The sequence below is a fragment of the Bubalus kerabau genome, chromosome 1, assembly GCF_029407905.1.
Source record: "Bubalus kerabau isolate K-KA32 ecotype Philippines breed swamp buffalo chromosome 1, PCC_UOA_SB_1v2, whole genome shotgun sequence".
Lineage (NCBI taxonomy): Eukaryota > Metazoa > Chordata > Mammalia > Artiodactyla > Bovidae > Bubalus > Bubalus kerabau.
Genome location: NC_073624.1, coordinates 65,315,705 through 65,339,717, shown reverse-complemented (window position 1 = coordinate 65,339,717; position 24,013 = coordinate 65,315,705). Strand labels below are relative to the sequence as shown.

The 24,013-nt window shown below is 50.3% G+C and overlaps 1 protein-coding gene and 1 non-coding gene across 8 annotated transcripts; one reads left to right on the top strand and one right to left on the bottom strand.

Moving 5' to 3' along the window:
• Positions 1 to 2,495: 2,495 nt before the first annotated feature.
• Positions 2,496 to 2,577, bottom strand: TRNAS-CGA (transfer RNA serine (anticodon CGA)). Its single transcript has one exon. It is a non-coding gene; the product is annotated as a tRNA-Ser (tRNA).
• Positions 2,578 to 3,407: 830 nt separating this feature from the next.
• On the top strand, positions 3,408 to 23,393 carry SMARCC2 (SWI/SNF related, matrix associated, actin dependent regulator of chromatin subfamily c member 2). 7 transcript variants are annotated; one of them, XM_055577709.1, is made up of 30 exons: positions 3,409 to 3,585; positions 5,599 to 5,718; positions 6,344 to 6,429; positions 6,888 to 6,969; positions 7,070 to 7,162; positions 7,767 to 7,836; positions 8,068 to 8,137; positions 8,864 to 8,939; positions 9,109 to 9,240; positions 9,344 to 9,459; positions 10,719 to 10,843; positions 12,049 to 12,108; positions 12,266 to 12,303; positions 12,579 to 12,709; positions 12,981 to 13,052; positions 14,835 to 14,948; positions 15,374 to 15,527; positions 16,189 to 16,281; positions 16,513 to 16,629; positions 16,720 to 16,782; positions 17,125 to 17,383; positions 17,622 to 17,783; positions 18,052 to 18,116; positions 18,346 to 18,481; positions 18,556 to 18,722; positions 19,397 to 19,531; positions 20,336 to 20,717; positions 21,047 to 21,130; positions 21,404 to 21,469; positions 22,023 to 23,393. In XM_055577709.1, exons 1-30 carry the CDS (start codon positions 3,475 to 3,477, stop codon positions 22,097 to 22,099), a joined length of 3,456 nt encoding a protein of 1,151 aa, XP_055433684.1. In that variant the 5' UTR covers positions 3,409 to 3,474; the 3' UTR covers positions 22,100 to 23,393. The 7 variants fall into 7 exon arrangements, with proteins under 7 accessions (XP_055433649.1, XP_055433642.1, XP_055433668.1 ...); XM_055577702.1 differs by having other exon boundaries at positions 16,510 to 16,629; XM_055577674.1 differs by having other exon boundaries at positions 3,408 to 3,585; positions 21,047 to 21,469.
• Positions 23,394 to 24,013: the final 620 nt, after the last annotated feature.

Genomic DNA, 24,013 nt, shown 5'->3' with positions numbered 1-24,013 from the left:
ACCATAGGGTATTAAAGATAGCATGGAGCTAGAGACAGAAGGTATAGATTTAAAAACAAAAAAAAGTAGAAAACAACATGGCGATTTGGAAGTGTCAGTGAAGTCATTGTTTTGTTTGTACTGAATTAATGAAGGATTGAATGAGTAGAGTAAGAGAATTTTACTCTGTTATGAAAGGCTATTCACGGAAGGTTCTTTAGGAGGTTGAAATGAGTGGGCCTTGCAAGCCTAGGTGCAGAAGGTAACTTCAGGGCAGAAGAGCAAGGCCAAATATTGAATCAGAAACTAAAGAATTCCAGTGGGTAGAATATAATAAATATGTAAGAATAGTGAGAAAGGGATTATGAAACACAAAACAGAAGGACGGAAGGATAAGATTTGTTGGGATGGAAGGGTGAAGAAATTGTGATGGGCAATGGGGATGGTAAAATTTTGAAATTCTCTCTTGTGCATGACAGTTCAAAGTCTTGGCCTCTCACCTCCAACACTACGAGGGAAGCATTTGAGAATGGAAAGTAGTATCTCAAGTACCAAACAATCTCAACCAGCTTATTCTGGATCCAGATCCTCCATTTTGTAAACCATGAGGCCTCTTCTCCTCACAACATAGTTGTCTGCTGCCCTCTGCTGGTCAATTTTGATCTTGGATCTTCAGATAATTAAATTTAAGAGCATGTGCAAAGCCAGGACTTGGTAGGAAGTCCAGTATAGAACCTATTAGATTACATTCATTCAGTACATTTTTTTTTAAATCACATCTATGTCTAAGGCCTAACAGAGGAGGTTCAAAAAAGAATAAAATACACATTCCTAACTCTCAAGAAGCTCTCATGCAGTCCAGTCTGAGTGAAGATTAAAATATGTACACGTTAAAAAAAAAAAATCCACGTACTCAAAAAGATTTTTTTGGAGCGGCTTAAATGTGCCAAGAGTGTATATTCTACAAGGGAAGAAAGATTTCACATAGTAAGATAAGGGAATAGGATATGTGAGTGACAAGTGGTTAGAGAAGACTTCCCAGGAAAACCAGTATTTAATGGAGACTGAGAAGAAAGTGAGGATGAGAGATGATTTCAGGCAGAGAACAGCATGAACACAAATATTATACCAGGAACTAAAAGAATACCAGTGGATGAAATGTAGTGAATATGGAAGAATGGGGAGAAGAAAAAAAAAGGGACCATGATAGGGTTTAAGGTCCCTGGCCACAGTGTGGATGCTTTAGATAATATCAGTGTGGATAGATCACAATGTAGACGCATTACATATATCAATGCATGCAGTACTCACATGAAGGCTCCAGCAAGGGAGCCTTCTGCACTCACTTCTGAGAAAAGTAGACACAGTTGAGACTATTTAGGAGGTAGAATAAATATAACTTATTTTAATTAAAATTTGCAGAAGCACATAAAAGGAGATGCCTTGAATACAACCTAATGGATGGTAGTAGTAAACTGATAGGTTCTAGCTGTTGTAATCAAGAACCTCAAAGAGCAGGTAAAGAGACATGCTGGACGGAAAGTATGGGGGGATAGCGGTATGGTGGGGGGAGGCAGTGGCAAGGAAAAAACAGCATAAATGGAAAGAGCAGCATGAGCTAGATATGAAACTCTGCTTGCATATCTCATGAGACAGCATGAGAATGGCAGAAAGGTGGGAAACTCCAAAAAATGTGTAAAAAACTCTATGAATTACCTTTGAATCCCTGCCCTCTGGGGAATCTTCTTGGGATTGTGGCTGTGCAAGAAATCAAATACAAAGAGAACATCCTCAACAAGAATCCTAGATATTCCCCACAGTGAGAAACTGGGAAGAGGAAGAACCGGCTGAGGTGAGTACAGGAGGGCTGGAGAAGGATCAATTCCCTAGCTAGGAACTTGGAACACGGAGAATTTAGAACACTACCTGGCACATAATAAGCACACGATAAAAAGTGAGTTATCTTCGTACACTCTGGCTCCAGCCAGATTGGCAGTGTTGATGTTTCAATAGATTATTCCTCACAAGCTCTGTGATCCCTGAGATGTAGCACCTCAGGGAAATCCTTGTGAGAGAACGCCTTGTTTCCAGGATCTTCACGGTACAGAGACCTACAAGATGTGACGTCTGGTCATTAAATTCAGAGGTGCCCTCTTTATCTGGAAACTCCAGTTTTGACTATTAAAAGCACAACTAGCATTCACATTCCCGAACAAAACTTAACCCTTCTTGAACCAAATCTTTTGCTACGCCCTCTCGAAAGAATGAAACAAGGTATGTCGAAACTGCTTGCAAACCTGAAGTTACAGAACTCTCTAAGTGCTTTGTATTCTAGCAGCCAATACAGTTGTACATCATTAAACGCTTCTTGTGGTCACCCTCAGCCCCCTTCTTCCCCCAAATCCAGGGGTGAGACATTCTGGCTTCTGTTTCCGATACAGAAAGGGAAGGGCACGAAAGACAGGTGGAAGCCAAGAGGTTTCCTTCACACACCCTGAAGGGGGAAAAAAAGCGCCCGTCACGAACAGGATTCGAACCTGTGCGGGGAAACCCCATTGGATTTCGAGTCCAACGCCTTAACCACTCGGCCACCGTGACTTCCAAGGCCGCCCTTCACCGAGCACTTACAGAAAGGGTCCGTACAACGACCTGGAGCGGCTGGTGGCAACGGGAAGTTGGGCCAAGCCCAAACACATAGCCTGTGACCTCCTCACATTCCGCTCCTTACCTCTGCCTCCACGCCGCTCAAAGGAAGAGAGTCGGGTGGATCGGGTGACCCAAGGAGGAAGGGTCTCTCGCCCCACGAAGATGAGGGTCTCAAGGAGCACAAAGCTGTTTAGCAAGCATTGGCGAGGCCTGCAGAGGAAAGCAGTTGGAGAGGAGGGGCTGGGTCCCCGGGGTGGCGGCTAGGGGACTCCTCGGGTTAGACCTGGGACAAGGCGTTAGGGGCGAGGGAGGCTCAGAAGGAGTTTAAACGGGGCACTCCTGGGGATGGATGAAAGGAAGAAACTTCTTGCGGAAACGGGTCCAAGGCTCCTCGGGATTAGGGGCTTTGTGGGGTTAAGAAATGTGCAAGGTGAGGACCACTGAGGACTGGGCTGGGGGCTCCTCAGGCGACCGGCATCCCCCTGGGGTAGGATAGAGAGGTACCCCACTCCCCCGGCTGAGAGGCAAGAAAAGACTTCAGGTCAGGTAAAGGGCGATCTCAGGGGAGTGTGCGCCCCCTCCAGGAAGCAGCTTCCTCCCTAGGGCTCCGGCGGCGCCCGCCGCCGCCGCCGCCAGGGAGGCCGCCAGGGTCCGCCCCGCGCCAGGCTCTTCGCCGCCACCGCGTCCGGCCGACCGGCAGGGGGCGCTGCGCGGGCCGGGGCCGGCCTAGGCGGCGGGAGGCGGCGGCCGCGGCGGCGGGAGGCGGCGGGAGGCGGGCGGAGGAGGAGGCGGAGGAGGCGGGAGCTGAGCTGAGCGGGGCGGGCGGCGGTGGGGCCCGAGCCCGAGAAGATGGCGGTGCGGAAGAAGGACGGCGGCCCCAACGTGAAGTACTACGAGGCCGCGGACACCGTGACCCAGTTCGACAACGTGCGGCTGTGGCTCGGCAAGAACTACAAGAAGGTACGCGGGCAGGGCCGCGCGGGGGCCGGGGGCGGGACAAAGGGACCGAGGCCCCGCGGCTCCCCCCACCCCCAGCCCCTGCCCACCCTCCCGCGGCCCCTCCCCCGCGGCCCCCGGAGCGGCCCCAGCGCGCCCTCCGCCGCCCCGCGCCCCTCCCCCAGCCTCTTTTAACAACCCCCCCTCACCCCCGCCTCTGGTTCCAGCCCCCGCCCCCACTGCTGCGCCCTCTGCCCCTTGTTTTTCTCCACTGGCCCGGCGGGTCCCGGTGCCAGCTGCCCACCCTCCATAAGCATCGCCTTCCGGGCTTTTCCGGGAGGGACGGTCGGGGGTGGACGGGTGCCGAATGTACCCCCCCACACACACACCCGAGCGTGCCCGCCACGGTGCCCGCCAGAGCTCCCCACGGAGCCAGGTACCAGCAGGGCTGAGGCCTCGCCGGTGCTTTGTGTATGCTCAGAGAAAGATGATGAAAGCCGGAGGATAAACAGCCCCAGAGCAGGCCCTCGATTGCTCACCAGCCTGAAAAAGGCCCCCGCCCCGCGATCACCTGTCTACCGCCCGCCCCCCATCTCCGTACAAGGGATAACAGAACCTCTTTGGGAGTCAGGGTATAGGAGTTCCTGGGCAGCTAGCTACCCCTTCTAAAACCATTGCTCAACTTCACAATGAAATCACCCCACCACCTGGCCTTGCATTGCCTTGGGTTTGGGGTTCAGAGACTAGGATGCAGTTTGTGTCTGGAGTCCCCCATCCCGTAACAGGAGATAATAAGGTAGTGAACAAAGGGTTCAAACCTTACCTGTCTTATACCAGACCTCTTCCTGGTGATGTCTTTGTCTTTAGGCCTGGTTGAAAGGAACATCTCTGCGTAGGGCTTTTCTCTGGAGAGGGTCTGCATCTCTTCCTTCTCACTGCCCCCAATAAGAGGTTCTCAGACTTTCCTTCAGCTCCCCAGTTCTTCCTGCTCAGTTCTGCAACCTGTCAGAAGTGTGATGGGCCGGTGGAGAACGCCCCTCTGATCCTGGTTGTGAGTCTGGCTCTGTTCTCAGAGGTCTCTCTGGGTTTCAGAGCTTGACCAACAGCTGCTGAGTCTGTGGCTTGTCTACACCAGCGTGAGGCTCTGGCTCCCAGGTGTCTACCTTTGACCTTTTGGACAGGAGATCAGTCTAGGGGCTTAGTGTCTGGCCCTGGGGGGATTGACAGCCTGTGACCTAGTTCAGCTGTCAAGCTCTTAGCTCTTTGTCATTTACCTTTTCTTTCAAGGATCTCTTTACACCTCCCACCAAAAGGTGCACTTTTTTCTATGGGCAGGGTTGAGGAAGGGGATCAAAAGGTAAAGTTAGCCTCTTCGCACAGTTTTACATGAGAACTGAAGGCTAGGATGCTAGGTCGCATAATATGGAAATATTTAAGAAGGCCCAGGCTTGCCTGCGTCCAATACAGTTTCCTCAAGAAGGGTAGATACTGGCTTGCTATTTCCCACCTGGCTGGGCAGTAGCTGTCTTTTTTCCCTTCTAGGAGGGCATGTGAAGACATGCGCCCTATATTGCTTCTTTGCACCTTTCTTATCAGGCTGTATTATAGGGGGAATCTTGACCTTCCACACCATTACTCAAAGAAGTAGACTGCTGTCTCCCTTAGAGCATTCCAGATGTTGCTTCTGTGGCCTGATCCCTATGAATCTTCACAGTTTTACAACTCTCGGTGCCATTGGCTAAAGATTGGTATCCTGCAACTCCATTTTTAGGGTGTAGTTGAGGGAGAGTAGGAAGCTGCCTATACCGCCAGCACCCAAGACTGGTACTGGTAGTAGGCAGCTGCTGAATGTCATCTTCTTGGTGAGGGGCACCTCACGCCTTCCTTCTGCCATTTTCTTTCTAAGAGATTAGGCATGTGGGGGAAGAAGACACTGTTTCTATCCCAGATGCTTCCAGAGCTCCTGGGGAAGAAATAAGGGAGATGGTGGAAAATTGATTTGGGGTCTGTTTTTCTCTCCTTTTCCCTGTTCCCCAGTATATACAAGCCGAACCACCCACCAACAAGTCCCTGTCTAGCCTGGTTGTACAGTTGCTACAATTTCAGGAAGAAGTTTTTGGCAAACATGTCAGCAATGCACCGCTCACTAAACTGCCGGTGAGTGCAAAAAGCAAGGGGGCAAATCTGAGAAGGAGTTGTCTTTTGTGTTTTTGTAAATCTTCTAGTTTTTGAGGTTTGGGTGACTTCCTACCATCCCTTTCCCTGGCTGGGGTGTTACTGGCTTGGCAGAGCCCCCAGTTTACCATCCCCTTTGTCCTAGTAATAGTTCTTGCAACAGGTTATCTCAGAGTATCGAAACTCAGTCATGAAACTCATGGTATGGTGAAAACATGTGAGATTTGGATTTGCACGCTCTTGTGTTCAAATCCTGGCTCTGCCACTTGGTGTCTCTGTCATCTTGGACAAGCCATTTGTGCCTTTTGAGTCTTGGTTCCTTTATCTCTCGATGGGATTAATATACCTACCTTGTAGGTATAACCTGTAATGATTAACGAGGTAACCCAGTAAAGGGAATCCAGTAAGGGACAGAGTGGGGCTTTGTGCATATTGGTTTCTTTCTCTCCCCTCTTCTAGGCTACAAGATAGAATGGCACAGGGGTTAAAGAATTCCAGCTTTGAGAGGAAGATCAGTTCAGCATAAGATTTTGTGAAAGGATTGTTAAATCATAACAGAATTTAGAATGTAACTATCACATACTTCTTCCCTGTCTCAATTTTGTAGATCAAATGTTTCCTAGATTTCAAAGCAGGAGGCTCCCTGTGCCACATACTTGCAGCTGCCTACAAATTCAAGAGTGACCAGGGATGGTGAGATGCCTTCTCTTCTCTCTGTACTTCTTACATTTAGTTTAAAGGAAATCCCCCTTTATGATTCCCTGGGGTCTTTGTGGGGTGGGAGAGGGTAGACATTCTTGCAAGTCTTTTATTTCGCTAGATCAGCAGACCTGACCTGCTAGGTCAGAAAAGTGGCTGGGAGTCAGAGCCAAGAGTCTTTAAGAATGAGTGAATATGTATATGTATGTCAGTGTGTGTATTGTAGAGGAAAAGGGATTCTTAGGTTGACATCTCAAGCCTTTCTTTGTCCTTTCAGACTAAGTACAAAGTGATTTGTGGAGTTGAGATCAGTGAACCCCAGATCCCAGGCGATTTTGGCACAGCTGAAGGCAAAATTGCCTCCTAATCTCCCATATTAAAATAACCACATATGCTAACCTTGTCCCCAGACTTGAGCTATACCACTCACTAGATTATTGCTTCTTTATAAGGCGGCGTTACGATTTCCAAAATCCATCACGCATGGACCGCAATGTGGAAATGTTCATGACCATTGAGAAGTCCTTGGTGCAGGTAATAGTCAAGAACTCCCCCACTTATCTCCCTTCCCTGGATGAGAATCCCAAACACCCCTTCCCTGTAATCTCATCCCACTTATTTCTTCTCCCCACAGAATAATTGCCTGTCTCGACCTAACATTTTTCTGTGCCCAGAAATTGAACCCAAACTGCTAGGGAAATTAAAAGACATTATCAAGAGACATCAGGTGAGTGGGTGGGTCAGGAGAGGTTTTAGAAACTCCATGACTCTTTTTCTGATGTTTGGCATACAAGAAGCAGCCCCACGGTAGCCCTACCTATTTGGAAGAATATTAGAATTAAAGCTTTAAGCCTCTGTTTCTGTTTCTCTGTTTCTCCCATTCCCATTCTTGGCAGGTTTAGATCACTGTTCCTAGAGACTGCATAGGCCTGAGGGGAAAAGCATCTATTCCACTGAGCTAGAGATTGCCTGATTTGAGATAAATGAGATCTTTGCTCTCTGGAACTCTGTAATAACAAGCAGCTGTCATTGGGACATACAGGGACATAAACTTGACTGTTCATTTCCCATGTGTAACAGATTATCTCTTCAGAGGTTTATCTGTAGCAATTTAAAATTCTTTGATTTTTCACCATTATTAGCAAAGTCCCAGCCGTTTCTCTCTGCCACTCAGCCGATGTGTATTTAGAGAATGCAAACCAACTTTCATACCATTCTGATACCATATGATTATGAAGGCAGATCTGTGGTTAAATCTTACTTTGCTTTATTTACATTCATGACTAATTCAAAGAGGACCACACTTACCTGCTTCTCTTTATGTCATCCAGGGAACAGTCACTGAGGATAAGAACAGTGCCTCCCACGTTGTGTATCCCGTTCCAGGGAACCTGGAGGAAGGTGAGACCTGGGTTTTCTTGGGTCACTGCAGTGGATGGCTTGGACTGGGAGATGGAGGACCACTCAATAGCTGTGCAGTGCCTGGGCTCCTCCCTCCTTAGAACCCTGAATCTTCTTACCACCCTTGTTCGTATTCCCAAATGCCCTGCTGCAGCAGGTGTTGTATACAGAGTTCTTTAGTATATATACCCTTTTAGCTCATGTCTCACCCTGCTCTGTCTCTGTCCTCAGAGGAATGGGTACGGCCAGTCATGAAGAGAGACAAGCAGGTTCTTCTGCACTGGGGCTACTATCCTGACAGGTGAGGATGGGATCTGGGGACAAGTTTAAGTACAAGAGCCAGACTGAAAAGCCCTAGAACATCTAGTAAAGCAAGAAGGCACTTTTTGAGGGTTGTTTTTCGCTCTGTTAGTTTGTTCTCCCACCTATTATGGGAGCCCTCTTGTCTGTCCTGTGGGAAGAATTTGGGCTTACTGGACAAAACTTAGGCTAAAAGGATTGGTGCTTTGTGTGTGAGATGGTTATCCTAGTATGAGTTTCGGTAAGTAAACATTAGAAATAATCTAAACATCTAACAGTGGGGAAATGTTTCAGCAAATTTATATATCTAGTCAGTGGGTTATTTTACAGTATTTAAAGTGATAGAGATACCATACATAATTTATAAGTAGGTATTGCAAAAAGTAGAATGTAAAATGACATGTATCATCGCCATTATGTAAAAACAAAATAATAGGAAAAAAAATTGTAGAAAAAAGTTACTGGGGAAAACATATATTGAATGTCACAGTGCTTGTGTTAGGATGATTTCTTTCTATTTTTGAAACGTTTTGTAATCATTTTTATTACTATATAGTGAAAAGAATCCCAATATTAATTGGAAAAAACAATCATACCCAACAAACCATACAAAAAGTAACCCAACAACCCGATACTTTTTGTAAATGGAAAAAGTAAAAGGTTTGCCCTTTATTTTTCCACAACTCTATCCCATTGATTGTGCTTCACGCTCAATTTCCCATGGCAGTTATGACACGTGGATCCCAGCCAGTGAAATTGAAGCGTCTGTGGAAGACGCTCCAACTCCTGAGAAACCTAGGAAGGTGAGCTTTCCTTGTCCGCCCTCCCTCCCCCAAGAAGAATACCGGGGCCAGACTGCTCTTGGAGGTGAACAGAGAGGCTCCTGGGCCCTTGGGTTCCTCTGTTAAGGGTCCCCAGACAAAACGAGGGCTTCCAGGCCTCTCCCCAGGACAGTCTGCCTTTGTACTTCAGGTTCATGCAAAATGGATCCTGGACACAGACACCTTCAATGAATGGATGAATGAGGAAGACTACGAAGTAAATGATGACAAAAACCCTGTCTCCCGCCGAAAGAAGATTTCAGCCAAGACGCTGACAGATGAGGTGAAAACTCTTTTTCATTTCTCCTGAGCCCTTAGCCCAAGTCTCAGAACAATCTTCGTTGGAGATTGTTGGCTGACATCTGCCCCAATTCTTCAACGGGCAGGTGAACAGCCCAGATTCAGACCGACGGGACAAGAAGGGGGGGAACTATAAGAAGAGGAAGCGCTCCCCCTCACCTTCACCGACCCCAGAAGCCAAGAAGAAGAATGCTAAGAAAGGGTAGGCCAGCCCCTAACCGGCCCCTGCCTTCACTGCTCTGTCCACTCCCTGGTTAAGGAAGGAAGGACTAATCCCCTCCCATAACTAACTACCAGGCGCTGGCCTACAAGGGAAGAGGAGATCTTTAGCTATCCAGTGTCTACTTCCGGTCCTGGTCACTCAAAGAGAGCTTAATCTGCAGATGAAAGGTCTCTTTGCCTCTTCCACTTACTTTGTAGTGATCAGTTTCTTCTTTGCTCAGTTCTGCTGTCAGGGTTTTCTCTCCCTTTTTTCTTCCTTGCAGTTGTTTTTCTTAATTAATTTATTTTTGGCTGCATCTAGTCTTAGTTACAGTACTCAAGGTTGCTCAAGATCTTCCTTGCAGCTCGTGGGCTCTCTAGTTAAGGCACACAAGCTCTAGGGCATTCAGGCTTAGTAGTTGTGGCATGGGCTTAGTTGCCCTGCCGCACGTGGGATCTTAGTTCCTGGAGCAGGGATCGAGCCCACTTCCCTGCATTGGAAGGTGGATTCTTAACCACTGGACCACCAGGGAAGTCCCTTCCTTGCAGTTTTATTGGAATGTAGCTGACATACAGCCCTGTAGAAGTTTAAGGAATACATCATGATTTGGTTTATGTACATTGTGAAGTGATTATCAAAGTACATTTGGTAAACGTCTTTTGTCTCATGTAGATAGTAAATTAAAGAAATAGAAAAATAAGTAAAAAAATTTTTTTTCCTTGTTCTGAGAACCCTCAGGATTTACTCTTTTTTTTAATTTTTATTTATTTTTTCATTTTTTGGCTGTGTTGGGTCTTCATTGTTGCATGGGCTTTTCTCTAGTTGTGACCAGCAGGAGCTACTCTCAATTGTGATGAACACGCTTCTCATTGAGGTGGCTTCTCTTGTTGCAGAGCACGGACTCTAGAGCACAGAGGTTTCAGTAGTTGAGGCTCGCAGGCTCTAGAGCACAGGCTTAGTAGTTGTGTTGCAGGAGTTTAGTTGCTCCGTGTCATGTGGGATCTTCCCAGCCCAAGGATTAAACCTGTGTCTCCTGCATTGGCAGGTGGATTCTTAAACCACTGGACCAGCAGGGAAGCCCAGGATTTACTCTGCTAACAACTGTCGTGTGCACCATACAGCACTGTTACTTATGTTTATCACATGGTACCTCACAGTCCCTTTGGGAGCTTTTCCTGCTTCCTTTCCATTGAACTCACCTTCCAGGCATTCCTTGCCCAAGGATGCCTGGATTCACTTTCACTCTCTTTCCTCTACAGTCCTTCAACACCTTACACCAAGTCAAAGCGAGGCCACAGAGAGGAGGAGCAAGAAGACCTGACAAAGGACATGGATGAGCCCTCACCGGTCCCCAATGTGGAAGAGGTGACATTGCCCAAGACAGGTATGGGCCAGGCCCAGCTCCAGGTATAGAGACTCTTACCCTTCACGTCAGCTGGTTATTGAAGTCATTGTCATCACCACAGACAGTCCTCTAACTTCATTTCCATGTCTGAGTCATGGGCCATGCTGTCTCCAGACTTTTTTTATTACACACCTGATAGCTCAGTTGGTAAAGAATCTGCCTGCAATGCAGGACACCCTGGCTTGATTCCTGGGTCGGGAAGATCCACTGGTGAAGGGATAGGCTACCTTGTCCAGTATTTTTGGGCTTCCCTGTGGCTCAGCTGGTAAAGAATCCACCTGCAATGCAAGAGACCTTGGTTCAGTCCCCGGGTTGGGAAGATTCCCCTGGAGAAGGGAAAGGCTATCCACTCTAGTATTCTGGCCTAGAGAATTTCATGGACTACAGTCCATGGGGTTGAAAAGAGTCAGACATGACTGAGCCACTTTCACTTTCAATTTCAGTAAGATACACTTGAGCACAAATTATACACATGTAGTGTTCACCACTACTTTTAGGAACATTATAAAACACATACGTTATGTAAAATCAGGAAAATGTAGAGGATAAGATTAAAAAATAGAGGTTCTAATATTCTTGGCCTATATTCCAGTGAACTCTCTTTTGCATCCCCACTTTGGAGACTACTGTTCTGCAGTACTGCTTTATGTCTGTATTCCACAGACATCCAGGAGTGGGTTTCAGGAGTAGGGTGGGAAGGCCACTGAGAGAGGAGTTCCAGCTTTCACCCCTTCTTCCATCAGAGCAGCTCTCCTCTCTGTGTTTTCTCGGGTGAGCTTCTGTGTATGAATTCAGTGGAGAAAAATGTCCTCTGCTTTCAAAAATGTTTAAGATACAGCCACTCCTCTGCAGAATGATTTGGTCAGACTGTGTCAGTCCAGAAGGAACTTATAGACTTCTAGATGGAGATAAGGGGCAATTAAAGACAAGAGTGATTGATGAATGTTCGTAGAGTAGAAGATGCTTCTTTATAAGAAAAAGGTTGAGTAAAATGAATCTTTGATGGGGGAAGGGGAAAAGTTTCAAGCTCTAGAATGATTGTGACTGGAGCAAGCTATTACATTTTGTAATCAGATGGAGCAAGCTTTGGGAGAAAGTGAGCTCTCTGGAACTGTTCACAGTGGAGAGGCGAGGGCTTGATTTAGACAGAACCTGTCTGTTAAAATGACTCTCTCCCCTGGCAGTCAACACTAAGAAGGACTCGGAGTCCGCCCCAGTCAAAGGAGGCACCATGACTGACCTGGGTAAGATGGGGCGCTCGGGGCAAGGCAGTCAGAGCCTAGAGGTGGGGGCGGGAGGCCGACCCCTGCCCCTGGCCTGCCGGGGCCTTTCCAAAAGCGCACTTGTTCTCCAGACCCTCAGGCAGCACCAACCTTCTATCTTGCTGTCTCTCTCTTTCAGATGAACAAGAGGATGAAAGCATGGAGACCACAGGCAAGGTAGAGCCAGTTTAGAGGGCCCCTACCTCTCCCTGTGTTTCTGCCCTGTGTTTATAAAGTTCTTTTCACCCAGAACTTTCCACTGCCCAGACTCTTCCCACCCTAGAACTCATTCTCACTGTTGCTCAAAACTCTGAGCCTTTTGAATCCCAGGGCCCATAACTGTTCTGTTCCATCCCATCTTTAGTGCCCACATTCCCAGGGTGGGGGAGAAGCAGGGGGTTGCTAAGGGCTAAACGAGAATGCTGAGAGTCCAGCAGCCTCCATACTCATAGGATGAGGACGAGAGCAGCACGGGCAACAAGGGGGAGCAGACCAAGAACCCAGACCTGCATGAGGACAACGTGACTGAGCAGACCCACCACATCATCATCCCGAGCTATGCTGCCTGGTTTGACTACAACAGGTATCGATCCTCCAGCTCCTCACTAAAGTGTTATTTTCCTGGACCATGAGTCAGCATATTCCGTCTCCCACCTCCAAACAAGTTCCCTCTTCCTCAGCCAGCAAGCCTGGGGTACAGTTCAGCTCCTGGTCTAGTTCTCAGACCCAGGCTTCCCATTCCTTCTTGCTGCCCCTTCTTCCAGACGTTTCCTCTCTTTGGGGTCCCATCTCTCATCTTTGGGGTCCCATCTCTCCAGTTGAGCCTTCTCATTGCACCCTGGCTTCTCTTGCAGTGTTCACGCCATCGAACGGAGGGCTCTCCCTGAGTTCTTCAATGGCAAGAACAAGTCCAAGACTCCAGAAATGTAAGCTACTCTAGCTCGTGGTTCTCTTCCTCCTGTCCCCATTGGCTCCTCCTGATCCAGTTGGGCAGACAATTCTTGAGCTCCCTACATGAGCCAGGCACTGTGCTAGGCTCACAGAGACATGCTGTCTGCCCACAGGCAGCTCCAGCCTAGCACTGTGACCACTGCCCTCTGGGATCTGCTGGGGACTGTGTGAAGCTTGCTCTTCTGTTCAAAACAAGTATCTGCTTCCCCCTGTGCTCAGCTGTGTTTCCTCCCTCTGTTTCTTTTAACAGGGTTTAGAGCTTTCCATCCATACTTAACCTGTGCTGTCTAAAATGCAAATATCTCCAGCATAAGTAATCTCTTTGGCTAAAGTGTAACTGACTATTACTGGTCCCATAGAGTAGGTTTTGACAGAAAAAAACAGGAAGAGGAACTATTAAGACCCAGTCTGTGAATTAAAGGATAGAGAGATGTGTTTTGTAAAGTCTGGGCCTGGGGCTCAGACATCTTCCTGTCCTTCGAGGCTCCTCCTCAGACCAAACCTGCCTGGCTTTAGTTTGGTGATTTTCTGTGGTTAGGAGTGTTCCAGGATAGATATGGGTGGGCAGGTGGGAGCTAGTGCCGAGCCCAGGCGCCCTGAGGACTAAACGCATTGGCTTCCCAGCTATTCCTCAGCTCCCTATCTCCCTGCTCCGGGGTCCCCTTCCCTTCCACCATGTTTCTTTCCCCACAGCCTGGTATGGTTCTCTTCTCCTTCTCTTGCTGGGGAAAGCAGTGTATGAAGAAGCCTTGCTCTCTCCAGAGGCAGTAGTGACAGATGACATGAGTTCAACTTGATCTGCAGGCAGAGTTAGAACTAGAACTCTTTACGCTTTGCACTCTGGGTGTAAAATACCAAACGATATATGTATTGAGTGCCCTTTATTTCCAAGGCATTACCCTAAGTATCCTACATACCTTGACTAATTTAATCTTCACATCAGCTTTAGCTGTAGGTCTTATTATCTTCAACTTACTGACAAGGAAACTGAGGCGCGGAGGGCGTCAGTCACTTGCTTAAAGTTACACAGCTCATGAGTAATAAAGCTGGGGTCTGAGTCCTGTAGTCTGCCTCATGTTCTCAAACTTTACGTTACGCCACACAATAGCTGCCATTTTTGGAGCTTGTACAGCGTGCCCAGCACTATTCTGTATCTCTACAGACCTTTCTATTCTCAACAGACACTTCATTTTACAGTTAAGGTAACTAAGTTTCCAAAATTTAAGGCCATCATAGTAGAACTAGGATTTGAACTTAGTTCAAATCCTAGTTTTGATTTTCCCCCTTCAAAACATGTATTCTTAAGGCTATGCCCTGCTAACTAGGTGGAGGCACCCCTAAGGACTTCCCTTTAACATCTGCCTTTGGAATTAAGGGCACTTTCTCTTTTTGATTTCTTTCTCAAATGTTGGATGAGGGAGTGCCCTGTTAGCCTAATGGTTAGGATTCTGGGTTTTCACTGCCAGGGCCTGGGTTCAGTTCCTGGTCAGGGAACTGAGATCCTGCAAGCCATGTGGAATGGCCAAAAAAAAAAAAGTTGGATGAAACATCCCCAAGCACACACAGCCAAGGAGATAACTCATTTAATGAAAAATCCCATCAAGGGTCTGAACCCCTCAGGTCTAGCACACAGGAGAACCGCAGTGTGTACTGAGTTGGATGAGGCATTCTTCTCTGTCACACATGAAGGTCGTTCTTCTCTTACCAATTTTCCCTACCCCTCAGCCCTCTCACCGTTCATATCTCTCTCTTTTAAGCTACCTGGCCTATCGGAACTTCATGATTGATACTTACCGGCTAAACCCCCAGGAGTATCTCACGTCTACTGCCTGTCGCAGGAACCTGGCGGGTGATGTCTGTGCCATCATGAGGTGGGTCTGCAGCTGAGGGGTGGCAGATGCCCAAGGACAATGCTCACAGATGCCTCTTGGCTGAAGTAGAGAGGCTGCTGGCAAGGAGCATAGGGGATGAGCAGGAAAGACACTGCTAGAGAAAGGCCAAGTTCAGGCTTGGGTCAAGGTGACTTAGGGGGTGGCAGGGCGCTCTCTGCAGTGTGGCAGGAGGAAGAAGGAGCATGTCTGTAGTGAAGGAGCCTATCCGGTGAGAGATGCAGGAAGCAATGTTTAGCTGATGGGTGGATATGGAGAGAGGCCCTGGTGCAGGTGGAGACTTGGCTGTCTCTGGTGTGTAGGAGCTGGGAGGAGGCCATATTTCCTAGGGAGTAGAAGGAACAGAGAAGAGGGTGCCCCCAGCCCTCTCCTCGTGTGTGACCCAGTCTCTGCCTCTCTCCTCACAGGGTCCATGCCTTCCTAGAACAGTGGGGTCTCATTAACTACCAGGTGGATGCCGAGAGTCGACCAACTCCCATGGGGCCTCCGCCCACCTCTCACTTCCACGTCTTGGCAGACACACCATCCGGGCTGGTGCCGCTGCAGCCCAAGACCCCGCAGGTAGAGTGAGGGGCTGCGGGGACGGGGTGGAACTGGGCAAACTGGGGCTTCTTTGGACTTTTCTTTTTCTGGTTTTTTAGGGTAATGTTTCAGGAGTGTTTGAGGCTTCTTCCTTTTCCATGGGATGCAGAGGGCCACAGGAATCAGTCCCATGTATTTAGCACCCTCTCTCAGCCTTTGTACCTAAGACTGCAAGGACTCGCTGAGGGAGAAGAGATCCTTGTTATCCTCGGGGAGCAGACAGGCTAATGCAGGGGATGGAGCAGATAGAGAAAAATGGCTTATGATTCAGTTGCATGAGATTTTTTAACCTTGTCACATTTCCAGCATTTTTTTCATTTTTGCTTCATTATTTTTATCACTTCCATTTTTTTCCATTTCCATTTCATACATTACAAAAATTGTTATGTGGCTTGCCCAGGGTCAGACATGTAGGATTAGAACCTACTTGTCCAGCTCCTAAGAGAACCTATAAAGATACACGTGAATACAAATGGATATCATGCCAATTCCAGATCTAATTAATCATTCAGGGAATACAGAACTGTGGCATGAGTGCCCCCCGAGCTTCGGGCTGCCCAGCATTTGGTCTTGAGGCCTCCAGGGCCTCAGCCTGGTCATTTTGTGCCCAGCCTGCATGACACCAAGCTCTGTCCCCCAGGGCCGCCAGGTTGATGCTGATACCAAGGCTGGGCGAAAGGGCAAAGAGCTGGATGACCTGGTGCCAGAGACGGCTAAGGGCAAGCCAGAGCTGGTAGGTGGGGTGTAGACCCCGCTGGGCTGCTTCTTTGCCCCTTTATTGGGGGGCCCCTGCCCGGGAAGAAGAGCTGTGAGATCAGAGGAGCTACAGCAGTGAGGAAGTCCACGCAGGGGTGTCCCTGGCTGTGGGAAGGGAGCCCCTTCTGTCTGTCCTCTCTCTCTGTCTGCCCCTGGCTCCTGGCAGTCACTCGGAGTCACCTCTCTCTTTCCCTTCCACAAATAGCAGAACTCTGCTTCCCAGCAAATGCTCAACTTCCCTGACAAAGGCAAGGAGAAACCGACAGACATGCAGAACTTCGGGCTGCGCACAGACATGTACACGAAGAAGAACGTCCCCTCCAAGGTACAGGGCCGTGGGCACCTGGGGTTGGTGCTCTTTTGCTCCTCAAGGCTGCAGGCTCTTCCCGCTGACCCACCCGTGTTTCCCCTGCAGAGCAAAGCCGCAGCCAGTGCCACTCGAGAGTGGACAGAACAGGAGACCCTGCTGCTCCTGGAGGTAACCGGGGCCATTGAAGGAGAGTCCTGGAAAGGGAAGTGGCCAGGGTGCCGGCCACACTTGGGAGTGGGGAGGGCGTGATCTTGCCCTGTCTCTCTCCTTCCCAGCTCCTGTCGCATACTCCTCCAGGGGCCAGCTGCCAGGCAGGGACTGAGACCATTTTGTCGGCCTCTTGTCCTTTCCAACTGCTACTTGGAGATTCCCCTTGGGCCTGGCAGAGTATATAAATATCACAACTCGGAGAGCTCTGAAGCAGCTCTGCTTAGCAGGGTGGGGGATGCTGACCTTTGAGGGAGGTGGTTACTGGAGTAAGTGAGGTTGTGTCTCCACCACCACCACCAGGCACTGGAAATGTACAAAGATGACTGGAACAAAGTGTCAGAGCACGTGGGAAGCCGCACACAGGATGAATGCATCTTGCATTTTCTCCGGCTTCCCATCGAAGACCCGTACCTGGAGGACTCAGAGGCCTCCCTGGGCCCCCTGGCCTACCAGCCTATCCCCTTCAGCCAGTCAGGCAACCCTGTGATGAGCACCGTTGCCTTCCTGGCCTCTGTCGTCGACCCTCGAGTGGCCTCAGCTGCTGCGAAGTCAGCCCTAGGTAACGTGCAGGGCTCCCAGCCCTCTTGGTTTGCATTTGAAAGGCTGGGTACTCTGACCGTGCAACCCCCTCAAGTTCACTGCCCTACTGGCCTTGTCTGTGGCTGGCATCAGCCCAGGCAATGGTCCAGCTCCACGCAGGCGGAAATGAAGAGCCGGGCTTGTGAGGGAGCTCTCACAGAGAGTGCCATAACTGCCTACCTGCCTGCTCCCAGCCTCCCCCTCTCTGGGTCTTACAGAAGAGTTCTCCAAAATGAAGGAAGAGGTACCCACAGCTTTGGTGGAGGCCCACGTTAGGAAAGTGGAAGAAGCCGCCAAAGTGACAGGCAAGGCAGACCCAGCCTTTGGCCTGGAAAGCAGTGGCATCGCAGGGACCACCTCTGATGAGCCGGAGAGGATCGGTAAGGCCTGCCGTGTTCCCCAATTCCTCCCTTTTTACCAGCAGCCTCAGCCTCCTGGCCTCCCCACACCATCCCTGCCTCCACCCGACCTCAGAGCATGAGACGAATGGGGTGAGTTGGTGGGGTGTTTATTTTCCTCAGGGCTTTACGTTAGGTACCGTGGCTCCCCACTAGTCCTCTCAGTAAGATCTTGGCTAGAAGGGGCAGTTGGAAGAGTGTTATAGACCAACTGTCAGACATTTCCTGTTTCCTCTTCCCCTGGACCCAGAGGAGAGCGGGACTGACGAGGCGCGGGCAGAGGGCCAGGCCACAGAGGATAAGAAGGAACCCAAGGTACAGCGGGATTGACACAGGCTGGGAAGGCAGAGGGGTCCGGTGTGGACCGGGGAAGGGGAGCTGGCTCCACTTAGCTTGGGCAGGCGAGGGCTGCGCTTGGATGGGGCTGCATCCTGGATCCAGGCCCCCTCCCGAGTAAGAGGTGTAAACTCAGCTCCTGGTCTGGGCCCTCTGTGTGCGAACCAGCACCCTGACACTCCCCTTTTTCCTTTCCCTGGGACTCCAGGAACCTCGAGAAGGAGTTGGGACTGTGGAGGAAGAAGCAAAGGAGAAGACCAGTGAGGCACCCAAGAAGGACGATGAGAAAGGGAAGGATGGCGACAGCGAGAAGGAGTCAGAAAAGAGTGATGGAGACCCGACAGGTGAGCCTCACACGGTGGTTGGGGTTCAGAAAGAAAGCCAGGCTCTAGGGCTCACGACCCTTTTCCTGGCCCAGTGGATCCTGAGAAGGAGAAGGAGCCCAAGGAAGGGCAGGAGGAGGTGCTGAAAGAAGTGGTGGAGTCGGAGGGGGAAAGGAAGACAAAGGTGGAGCGTGACATTGGCGAGGGCAACCTCTCCACCGCCGCCGCCGCCGCCCTGGCTGCTGCCGCTGTGAAGGCCAAGGTAAGGCCTCAGACCCAGGGAAGGAGGTGCTGCTCCTCATCACACAGCACCTGGAGGAAAGCCTGCCTTGTCATCATTACACAATGCTGGCCTGCCTCCTGTCCCCTTTGGATCCTAAGAGGGACACTTGGTCATCTCTTATCTTTTTTAAGCCTTTATCATTAGGCCTGTTTTGTTTTTTTTTTTTTGTAAAACATTTAATTTATTTATTTGGCTGCACTGGGTCTTCGTTGCAGCATGTGAGCTTCTCTCGTTGCAGAGCACAGGCTCTAGAGCGAGAGGGCTTCAGTAATTGCAGCTCATGGGCTCTGGTTATGGCAGTTGGGGCACGGGGGCTTAGTTGCCCCATGACCTACGGGATCTTAATTCCCTGACCAAGGATCGAACTCACTTTCTCTGCATTGGAAGGTGGATTCTTAACCACCAGACCACCAGGGAAGTCCTGATTGGGCCTATTTTCACCCTCTCAATTATTTGACCTCTTCTTATCCTTTGATATCCACTCTTTTTTCATGTTCTTTAAAAAATACCACTCAAGCCTGTGCTACTTTCTGGGTTGTGACCACAGCAAGTTCTGTCTTAAAGCCTGTCAGCCCCCACACCACCCTTCTCTGTTGCCCAACATCTTCAGCTGGGTCCTCCCACTGATGGCCACCCCACCCCTCCTTCCTTAGCACTTGGCTGCTGTTGAGGAGAGGAAGATCAAATCGCTGGTGGCCCTGCTGGTGGAGACCCAGATGAAAAAGTTGGAAATCAAACTCCGGCACTTTGAGGAGCTAGAGACGATCATGGACCGGGAGCGAGAAGCAGTGAGTTGAGTGCCCTGGGAGTTGACGGGGCCCCACCTTGGCACCGGGCTGGGCCGCAGTTTAGGGCGAGGGGAGCAGTACAGAGAACCTGAGGCTGACGGCATCACAGTGGAGCAGACTAGCCCAGACCAGGGAAGGAGGAGCCAGCCTGGGTGGTTAGGGACAAGTGACCCACAGGTACAGCCTGGAGACTGAGGTCCCACAGAATGTCAGCCCCAGGGTCAAGTTCTTGTTGGTTCTTTGCTGCATCTCCAGGTCCTTGAAGGGTGCTTAGTCCATGGTAGACTTGGTGTGGAGTGACTGTTGAGTGATTGAACAGGTTTAATGCATGATGAGAGGGTAAGGGCTTCAGATCCAGGGGTTAAAGTTGGAAAGGAAATAGGATGGACATGGTGTCGAATCATTTTGATTCTTAGAAGATATAAAAGAAGTAGAAGACAAGGACTCTGATCCTGAACTCCTCAATTGAAGATATCATATATCCAGTATGGAGACAGCAAAGTTGGCTAATGCTTCAAGTATCTGACAAATGAAAATTAAGAGATTTCCAATCAAGTATAAAAGTCCTGAGTGAGAGCAAAATAGAGGCCAAAGCTCAGAGGCTAGTGAGATGATCTGGGAGGGCTTCCTAGGAATTGTGAGTTTTTCTTCAGTTTTGAAGGAGGGAAAGAACATGATTTGACTAGAGGAACTTGGGGGTGGGTGGTCAGTTTCCAGATGAAAGTAATGACAAATTCAAAGCTTTGGAGCTGAAAATGAACAAGGGCTGCCACCAGATTAAGTCTACTCCTTTGGCCCCGGCAGCTGGAGTACCAGAGGCAGCAGCTCTTGGCCGACAGACAAGCCTTCCACATGGAGCAGCTGAAGTACGCAGAGATGCGGGCCCGGCAGCAGCACTTCCAGCAGATGCACCAACAGCAGCAGCAGCCACCACCAGCCCTGCCCCCGGGCTCCCAGCCTATCCCACCACCAGGCGCTGCTGGGCCACCCACTGTCCACGGCTTGGCCATGGCTCCAGCCTCTGTGGCCCCGGCTCCTGCGGGCAGTGGGGCCCCTCCTGGAAGCTTGGGGCCCTCCGAACAGCTTGGGCAGGCAGGGTCAACTGTGGGGCCACAGCAGCAGCCACCAGCTGGAGCCCCCCAGCCTGGGGCCGTCCCACCAGGGGTACCCCCCCCTGGACCCCATGGTGAGTGATGGCTTCTGGAACTCTGGCTGAGTGGAGGGTTCTGGGGCATGTTCCAGTTCCCCTCAGAGGCAGTGTGTGATAGGACTGGAGATAAGGATTGACCTCAGTTTCTACAGATCCTCCTTCACCATGGCTATTCCCTAAGTCAGCAGGGCTCCCTCCCCAGAGCCAGATTTTTGGAATTTTGTTCCAAGGATTTATCACTCAGTTCTAGTATCAGGAAAAGGGAAGGTGGCCTAGGAGTGACTGGGTTATCCTCACTGTGAGAGTGAGTTGGTGAGTGAGATTGTATGCCTCCAATCTTCTCCATCTCTCCTCTTCATTCCCAGGCCCCTCACCGTTCCCCAACCAACAAACTCCTCCCTCAATGATGCCAGGGGCAGTGCCAGGCAGCGGGCACCCAGGCGTGGCGGGTAATGCTCCTTTGGGTTTGCCTTTTGGCATGCCGCCTCCCCCTCCTGCTCCATCCATCATCCCATTTGGTAGCCTAGCCGACTCCATCAGTATTAACCTCCCCCCTCCTCCTAACCTGCATGGGCATCACCACCATCTCCCGTTCGCCCCGGCCACTCTCCCCCCACCTAACCTGCCTGTGTCCATGGCGAACCCTCTACATCCTAACCTGCCGGCGACCACCACCATGCCATCTTCTTTGCCTCTTGGGCCGGGGCTCGGATCCGCCGCAGCCCAGAGCCCTGCCATTGTGGCAGCTGTTCAGGGCAACCTCCTGCCCAGTGCCAGCCCACTGCCAGGTGAGAAGGGTCCTGGAGGGGGCAAGGGGCGGGAGAGGGCTCCACAGGGTGGACTGGAGGGCAGGTGGGCAAGGGGCTCGGGTACTAGGGCTTCCAGGATCGTTTTTTTGAACGCTGTGGTAAAATTAGAATACAGGAGGGAAGGGCCTCTCTGGCTGTCCTCCACCATTCCCCAGCCTGGCAGCTGCCCCCTGGGATGACGCTGGGGCCTTTCACTGGTGGGTCACGGAGGAGTCCTATGACACAGAGCATCTCAGTTGTAAACTGGAAAAACGGCTACTTGTTTGCATGATGATTGCCATCCCATTTGCTTGTTCCCATCACGCTCAAGTGCCCCATTTAGAGAGTTCCCTGGGGGGCAGGAGGACAGTTAGGGGTGTAGCAGTTTTCCCAGCGTGTGGTGGGAGAGAACGCTGGGAAAAGGAAGTTGTCCATGGGGGTGCTCTTTCATCTCCCGTCCATTGCATGCCATGCCCGGTTGCATGTCTGGTGGCCTGGGTCTGGAACCTCTCCCCTGCTCACCTCAGCTGATGCAGCTTTCTTCTCTCCACAGACCCAGGCACCCCCCTGCCTCCAGACCCCACGGCCCCGAGCCCAGGCACAGTCACCCCCGTGCCACCCCCACAGTGAGGAGCCAGCCCGACATCTCTCTCCCTCCTCATCCCCAATGGAGATCAAGGTTCCAGGAACAGCCCCGTCCCCACCACTGGGACCCTTCCCCAGCCTGGAGAGTTCGTCACTATGTAAGGAAAGTCCTCCTGCCCCTCCAAAGCCCCCACCGTGCCTGTCAGGGGCATGCATTTTTACATTGGATGATTCAAGGACTTCTGTGGAAAAGATGTTTCTAATGTCTGGGAGAGAAGATAGGATGGGGACACTGCCCTCAAAGGAAGGGCTGGGCGAAGGTGTTTCTACAAGGTCCTAATTAACCACTGTTAAGGGTACATCCCCACAAAACTACTGCATTTTTTATGGATTGAAAAAAAAAAAAAGCCCTTTAAAAGGAAGTAGAGATTTTAAAAAGCCCTCCAACCAGTGAGAAAAATCCAAGTTTTACATTTTTTGGAGGAGGGAGGTGAGTTTTAGGAAAGGGGTATCTAGGTTCTGGGGAGAGCTCTGATAGAATAGGGTGCAGGCTCTGTCTCCTCCGGCCCCTCGTTAGTGACTGAGTCAGCTCCCCACACCCCTCGGCTACCCCATTTATTCCCACACTCCTCTCTCCCACTGCTTCCTCAGTGTTGCTGTTTAGGCCACCCAAGCTCAGCCAATGACCCCTTTCCCTCTGAATGTCAGTTTTGTGTTTTTAAAAGTCTCCTGTGTAGTTGATGTCAGCGTATGTCTATTTGGTGGGGAAACGTCTTGGGGACTCCTGTGGTAGGTAGTGGAGGAAGAAAGGGCACGTGGGGCTTTGTGGCCTCCTCCCCGGGCTCTGGCTCCCAGAAGATGCGGAGAGGGGAGCACTAAAAGAATGGGAAGTTTTAAAAACGTGGAATTGTCAAAAAAGCACTTAAGCACCTCCTTACAACATGGTGGGTCACTCTGTCCCCTTTTCCTCCCACCATGCCCATCATGGCTGGTAGCGGGGAATTCCCTGGGATTTGGGGCAGCAGCTGGGTAGGGGTGCCTAACCTAGGGGCATGCCAACCCCCTGATGGCAGCTCATGGCTCAGCTCTGCTCCCCAGATTCCAGTGCCCCCAGTACCAGCTCTCCCCTCTTCATCCCTGATGTGAAGACAACAGTGATTCCAAGGCTTTCCACCAATTCTTGGTCCCTCCCACCAGGCCCTTTGTTCCTCGTGTCCCCGTGTTTCTCTTCCTCTGCGTCTTGGCACCTTTCTTCTGTTCAAAATTTTCTGTAAATTTTTTCTTTTTTCTTCCTTTTCCCTTTTTTTTTTTTTTATAAATTAATTTGCTTTCAGTTCCATTTGTGGATGCCTTCTGTGTTCTCTTACCCATGGCTGTGAGGCAGGGGGATCGGGCTGGAGCAGCACCCCGGGAGTCCTTCCAGCAGCATTAGGCGGGGCTGGAGAGACGCTCGGCCAACACCGGGCTCTCTCCACTGCGGGCCAAAGGCAGCACAGCTGTTAGGGCTGAACAACTGTGCAGGAGCTGGGGAGAGGCTCTCACCTGCTCTAAAAATAGCCATTTAAGACTTGGAAGGACAACTCACAACCTGGAAATTTTGTCTATTTATCCTTTCAGAAGTGGTGGCTTCATGTCTTCCCTTATTAGGCGGGAGAAGGCAGGCATCTCAGCTGCTTGTTATTGTTGGCCCTGGGCCTTGCTGAAGTGACAGGCCCAGGCAGTACTAATATGGCCTGACTTTCGCTCCAATAAACAGTTCCCGGGCTCCCTGACAAAAGGCCTTCCATGCCAGGGAGGGCTAGGAGAGGACTCAGCCCACATGGGATGAACAAAGGTGGCCAACCTGAGTCCTACAGGCATTTATGGCTTTCCTCATCCCCTCAAGCTAGCCTTTGTAGCACCGATGAGTGAAGCCAGCATCTCTTAAATGAGGCAAAAGTGGCTCCTGCAGGCCCTTGG